Source organism: Nicotiana tabacum, chromosome 23 (genome assembly GCF_000715075.1).
Source record: "Nicotiana tabacum cultivar K326 chromosome 23, ASM71507v2, whole genome shotgun sequence".
Classification (NCBI taxonomy): domain Eukaryota; kingdom Viridiplantae; phylum Streptophyta; class Magnoliopsida; order Solanales; family Solanaceae; genus Nicotiana; species Nicotiana tabacum.
Window position 1 is genome coordinate 72,407,019 of NC_134102.1, and position 6,934 is coordinate 72,413,952.

At 35.3% G+C, this 6,934-nt stretch overlaps 1 protein-coding gene across 4 annotated transcripts; it reads left to right on the forward strand.

Annotated features, from left to right (window-relative positions):
* Nucleotides 1-710: 710 nt before the first annotated feature.
* Nucleotides 711-6,168, forward strand: LOC107820311 (uncharacterized). Of its 4 annotated transcripts, none has more exons than XM_016646571.2 (9): nt 711-1,381; nt 1,529-1,703; nt 1,874-1,951; nt 3,178-3,541; nt 3,631-3,743; nt 3,870-4,034; nt 4,160-4,290; nt 5,694-5,786; nt 5,880-6,168. In XM_016646571.2, the coding sequence occupies exons 1-9, from the start codon at nt 1,296-1,298 to the stop codon at nt 6,037-6,039; spliced, it is 1,365 nt and encodes a 454-aa protein (XP_016502057.1). In that variant the 5' UTR covers nt 711-1,295; the 3' UTR covers nt 6,040-6,168. The 4 variants fall into 4 exon arrangements, with proteins under 4 accessions (XP_016502057.1, XP_075101404.1, XP_016502059.1 ...); XM_016646572.2 differs by having other exon boundaries at nt 736-1,381; nt 1,553-1,703; XM_075245303.1 differs by lacking the exon at nt 5,694-5,786 and having other exon boundaries at nt 713-1,381.
* Nucleotides 6,169-6,934: the final 766 nt, after the last annotated feature.

Below are 6,934 nucleotides of genomic sequence, written 5' to 3' on the forward strand. Positions count from 1 at the left end.
ATAAAAGAACCTACTACGTGTCTTCTTTTTTATGAAAATTTATCAACATTGTCGGATACATTATATCCAAATTTATCAACACACCTTAATTTTGGGATGCACTATCAATTTCTTTTGTTTTAGATTCCCCCCGCCCGGTTGTTAATGCAATTCTCTTAACCAATTCTGAACTTGCTTTTATCTATCCATTTTTCTTTTCTAATTTCCGTGGCAATCATATTAGACGCAAGTGCTACCAAGAGTTAGCGTGGAATAGATAGAATGCTTTCATCCTTAATTAGAGATCTTGTGATCGAGCCGTGAGAATGAAAAAGATAGTGTTAGGAAACGCTTTTTTCTTTAATGAGTCTTATATGACGCCAGTTCAAATTAATTTGGAGCCTAATACAAGTATTGGACACCTAGTAGAAAATCACAAAACCAATTTTTTTTTTTTTTTAAGAGCATGAGTAAGTAATTAATGAGATTGGCTGGCCCTATTTTGTAGAGGAAATAGTTTAATATAATGCTTTATAATTTGAATTGAAACAGAGGATTCTATTAAAAAAATTGTGTTTTATTTCTAGATCTCGCACAAAATAATTTTTTAAAAAAAGAATATTGACATAAAACTAAATTTTTTAATAGGCCACAAAATAAATTGATGGACCCCACTTCGTACTTATTGGCTTCGTACAGTACAATAAGATGATCATCATCAGCAATATAAAGCAACACCAAGAAGATGAGGTCTTCCATTATTACACACAGACCATAATAATATAGCAATAGTTTCTTGTCATACTCTTTTCGTACTTTTTTGTTTGTAAGAAAGAAGAAGGGGGTTATTATAATTTATAACACAATTAATAGGAGTATATAAAACAAAAGAGGTGGGTTGATTTTATGAGCTGATGCTGAAATTGGGTACATCAAATAATAACATGGATCTTGGGAATTCTTGGAATACTAGTAGCAGTGTCAGCTTCCATACTTGTTTAAGTATTAATTTCAGTTACTTCCATTCAGCTGCCTTGTTTTTGTCTTTTGGGAGCTCAATTGCAGTACCTAAAATGGCCTTAAATAATTCCTCCTCCAGTAAACCTTGTTATGCTGATGATTTAATTCTCAAGTCTTCTTCTTTTTCTTATTCTTATTCTTGAAGTAGAAGACTCAAATTTGATCACCACTCCCTCTTCAACTGTTTTGTTTTGTTTTCTTTTATTTGTTTGTTTCTTAGTTTTCTTGATTGTGTGTCATCAGCCTTTTTTTGTCTCTTATAAAAGACCTTTTTGGACTCTATAAATCCTAGAGAAATGCTGTGTGCATCATTGCCAGGGTTAGACGGTGGTGCTGTGAAAGCATCTTCAGCAGCTATGGCTTCTTTGGATATTTACAGCAGGTAAAGTTTTGTCCTTTTCTGTTCAAGAATTGAATTGGGTTTTGTTGAATTTTCATTACTATTAGTTGTTTGTTGGTAAAAAAGCATTTGTGTGCTAGTAGTATTTACTAGGAAATTCCCAGAGCCTTTATTCTTTACGATCATCAGGTGTGGTTTTGATGGTGGTGTTAGATGTTGGATTGGGAATGAAATAGGAAAGTGGAACAAATTGGCTGCTGCAACTACAAAGGCACCAATGAAGAGGAGGTTCAACATTTCTCCTATGGCTTCCTCTGCTCTAGCTGAAACCCGATGTACTTCTAGAGCCAAATTTTATCAGGAGGTTGGGGCTATTATTTCTTGTGATATCCCATATTTATTCATGTTGTTAAAGTGGTGTGATTTGGTATTGTGAATTCAATTTCTGCCTTTAATCAGTTCGTTCCACTCAAGATATTTTTAAATATAGTGGTAGAAATTGGCGCATTGATTGTGGATTTCGCAATTTGGCAGGTTCTTAACAATGCCAGGGAAAAATTTACCCAGGAGATTTCTTTCCAATCCAAGGACAGAGATATTTCTCTGGCAAAGGTAAATATTTATGAGTGTTGGTCATCTCTTTTTGGTCAAAGCAGTTGATCTATTGAATTGAATAGTGAACAGTCTCAATTTCAAGCAACAAAAACCAAAGCTAAGTTCACTTTGTAAACAGCTATCTGTTCATAAATAGTTGCTGGCATTGAGGAATGGTAAGTCTGTTTATGAATATCTGTGTTATGGATTTTAGAAAAATATGCAAGAAGCAAGATGGTTGAAAATATGATTGAAAAACTGTCTCTAAAATTTTATTAATCATAGGGCTTTAAATAGCTAAATAAATAAAGTAGTAGACTCTTCTTACAATTAAATTACTAAACTCTTACTATAATTAAAATTTTGAATCTTCTAGCAGATTACTTCTAAAACTAAACAATTAATTATTCTAGAAAACAGTAGCAGTAACAGATGCAAAATCCAACACTCCTACTTGCTTCTGTTGCTGCAGTCTAAAGAAGGTCATCCTCAATTCCTTCTTCTGCTATTAGTGCTTGTGCATGAGCATCTTTGAACTTGCACACTTTTGTAACATGACCTTTTTGTTTGCAATTTCCGCATAATGCATCAGGTCTTCACCAACAAAATTTTTCTAAGTATGTTTTCTTTTTGCAATATTTGCAATAAGGATAATCGACTTTTTCTTTTTGGTGTTTCCATTTCATCTTCACTGACCAAATCTGATAGTTTTCATCAGTGAAAGTTTGTGGGGTATTCAAAGAGAGACCGTTGCTTGCCATTGTTAAAAATTTGGTTAAAAATCAGTATGGGTAAAAATGCGTGGTTGAAATTGGTTGTTTTTCAGCGAATTCAGAGATCGGTCAAGATCAATGGAGGCTCTGATACCACTGTTATGGATTTTAGAAAAATATGCAAGCAGGATTGAAAATAGGTTGAAAATAGGATTGAAAAACTGTCTCTAAAATTTTATTAATCATAGGGCTTTAAATAGTCAAATAAATAAAGTAGTAGACTCCTCCTACAACTAAATTACTAAACTCTTATTATAATTAAAATTCTGAATCTTCTAGTAGACTCCTCCTAAAACTAAACAACTAATTATTCTAGAAAACAGTAGCACTAAAAGATGCAAAATCCAACATATCGACAATTGTCATTAAATTAAAATCAGCTTTTTGCCTTTGTAAATTGGCCTTCTCCTTCACTTTTATCTGTATTGATCGCGTCTCATGTGTGTTGGTTGTTTTCTAATGTCCGAGTAGGCTTTACTTTATGTGGCCTCTGAAGACGAGGCATTTATGGCTTTCAACGGGGAGATGGATGCGTATTCTCTCCAAAGTGAGAGGAGATCTGCTTCATTGCCTTCTGATGCCACGGAATGGACATGCGTGGAGGCCATGCCTCTTGCTGGAAAGAATATGAATGAGTGGATGGTTGAGTTGGATGTCATTGCTAGAGAAGTGGTGGCAGAGCTAGTTTCGAGAGAAATAGGATGCGATTTGGCTGAAGTTTTGGATGCAGTGAACATGGTTCTTTTTAAGTCAAGGGGATTCAAAAGGTCATTTGTACTTGTGGATTCAAAGTGTGCATACCTGCATTCAGTGTTAAGCTCTGGATATTGTAGTGGTATTTCTTCCTTTCCGAAATCCTGCAACCTCAAAATACTTGTTGAGCACCGATAATGCTATCTGACATAGTGCTTACCTTTTGTACAGCAATTTTGCTTAGCGTCATTTATATTGAAGTCTGTCGAAGACTTAATCTGACCATTGTGGGATCCCGAGTTGGGGAAGATTTTTTAATATGGCCCCAAACTGGAAACCCTGAGGTTTGTTATTCTGAATTCATAGATGATGTCAACATTTGTCTTAGTTCATCCATCCTGTAGTTTGTAAAGCATGGTATTAGTGTCCAATAATCTCATTGGGTTTGAAATGTTTTGCTACCCTTATAGGAGCTATTCAAGGTTATTTCTGGTCACAGCTTGTTTGGTATTGTTAATGGCAAGTGTGTCGACGACCCTAGATCAAGGGCTTCTGACATCAATAGTAATTCGTTGCCGGGGCTTGAGTTAGCAACAAACCGAGATATTATCGGAATAGCTTTGGCTAATTTGATGGTAAGATTTATTCTCCTGTAAAGTGAAGTCTGTAGCGCATCACATTCATCAATATCACCATGTCGATGCCGTGGTTGTGATTTTGGCGGAGTGATTGATCAATAATCAAAACTTCATTTTTCCAGAGGCTTCACTGGAAACGTGCTTCAAGAGCAAATCATGGTTTGATGCTGACTTCTCCCCTTAGATCCGTTGATCATGCAGATGATAAGTCTAATTGTCTGAATGTCCCATTGTTGCGGCCTCAAGATTTGAGGTAACGATCTTAGCCTCTGTTGTTTCACTTTTACTACTTTTGGGTCTCGTTCCTGATTAAGCAGGCGCCACTTTGTGTTGTCCCTACAGGTTCAAGATGCTAAATTGCAACCTTGGCATGAGAAAGGGAGAATTGAGAATTTTGGACGCATATTTTTATTCTTATTTAATTCTAACATTCTACTAAAATTCTAACATTCCACTAAAATAACCATTTAACCCAATGTGTAGAAATATAATCGGTGCTTATTCCTCCGATTAAGTTTATAAGAAAACATAATGGGGTTCCTGATCCCTCACTGCTATAGCTCTATTTTGGTTGTATAAGTCCTTTCTATTTCTATATATATACTGATCAAACTGAAAATAGTCATAAATACTGCATCACACAGATTGACTTTCCTTTTTACATACTTTTAGCCTATGCTTCCTTTTACTCCCATACTGCTATTTCTTTTCATCTCTCCCCCAGTCCTTGTAGAAATCCAAGAAAGCTAACCTTATCTGTTGCTTTGTGGTCTTTAGGAGCTGTTGCTTTCTTTAGATACCAGAGATACATATCTATACTCATGCGGATACATTTATGATATTTGATAGTTGAGGCCAACTATATGGAGTTTTTTCTTTTCACTGAATCCACTGATTCTTCTTACAAAATCAAGTTATTCATCTAACCAAATGCCAGCTGTTTTTAAACAGGCATATGTACTTGGAAAAGGAAGAGGTTAGAGGGGGGGGGGGGCGGGGGGGGGGGGGGGCACAGAAGTAGCAATAATTATGAGATCACTTGCTTGATGCTGTGTTGCATGTGTCTAGCAGCATTCTTCTGGTCTATTACACCATAAAACATATTATCCATTGTCACTGAAATATGTGAAGGTCTTCTGCATCTATATTCTCTTTTAGGGGAGCATCTCTGTTTCTGATATCCATTAAGAACTCATTATATTCCTGTTGTTTTCTTCCGTTATACATTCTACTAAGGTGGTTATAATTGGTACCTGTTATTTCTTCGTTAAAAACATGTACGTATATGAAGTAACAAGGAAGTAAGAATTGAGGCATTTACTAGACTGCAGTATGCTGTGCACCACACACATTGGAGAGGAAGAGTTTTTAACAAATCAAACACTAGTTGGCATTTGATGATGATCTGTTAAGCATTAAGTTTTGTCTGACATGCAAAACCATGCTAGTAGGATTTATGATGAATTGTTTTCTATCTTACTGTTCTCAAAGAGCCAAGATATTTGCACATAAATAAGAGCTATGTTTAAATTAAGGTTCTCAGGTTATCATGCACAGATGCCTGACCTTTCCCTAAGGGATTAGTTTGTGTGTAATATGATCTGTTCACTTATAATGACATTGTGTCTCTCTCTGGAATGGTACAATACTTTCTAGGCTGGCCATTATGGCTTCAGAAAGATTGCTCATTCTGCAGCCACACAATTGGGCTCTAAGGAGAGACCATGGCATGATGTTGTATTATAGTAGGTATGTGTATCTTAAATTTTCTTTTTCTTTCTCATTTTTGACAAGCCTTCATTCAGTCAACAAACTATTTTGACAAATAACCGTATACATCAGGGAATACGAAGAGGCAGTTCAGGAGCTTAGCATTTGTATGGCCTTTGCCCCAGAAGAAGAGGCACAAGTTCTGGAACCTTTTGTTGAGAAATTACACTTGTTGCGGGTTGAATCATCTTGGAAAGAAAGGCCATTTAACAGTTTCTTGAATTGTTTGTAGAAAAGCTGTAGCTGTTTCTGCTTTAAGTTTGTATTAAGAGCACAGCCAGTACTACTTAGTCTGTAATCTCTTTTTTTTGACTTCTGTAAATATATTCCTTAGACAAGCTAAAGTTGCATCCTTTCTATATTGAGTTGAATAACCGAACTAGAACAGCTTCAGGCAGTGATCTAAAACCCCTCTCTCTTCTTCTTCCTCTTTTTTTCTTAGCTCACAGGTCCGAAACACCGGAAAAGTGCCACGCCCCTATACTCAACTTAAATATCGGGCTTTTGCGTCCTCAAACTTTATATATATGATCCACCTAACAAAAATAACTACGCCTCAATCCCAAACAAATTATGATTCAAATCTTATACTCCACCCATTCCACCTTATTTGATACTATTTTCTTATTAGCTCTTTCAAAAAAGAATGACATATTTTTATATTTCTTAGAGAAATTTTTTTAGCTACTCAAATGTTATAGCATGTTTAAGATCATAAGTTTTAAAAGTTTTATAGCGGCAAAAACTTTATGGAATATTTAATGCCACAAGTTTAATAATTTTTTATTTTTTATTAAATTTTATGTCAAGTCAATTTATAACGAACGAAGTGAAACTGAGGGAGCAATAGTATATAATAAGTTCATTCTATTGTTGCCCATTTGGCTATTGAAGATATAACAATAACAAACCAAATAGTTTCTCACAACTGGATTCTGGAGAGGGTAAGATGTACGAAGCATTAACCCTACCCCTGAAAGGGCAGAGAGGCTATTGAAGAGATGCAGGGACAAAATATGATGGTTTATTAGTTCACACGTTTAGCGCATCTAAGATTTTCACTTACAACCAAGACTGAGTGATTATTTCTTTGAGTTTTGTTAAACTCTGTTATTAATATATTATGG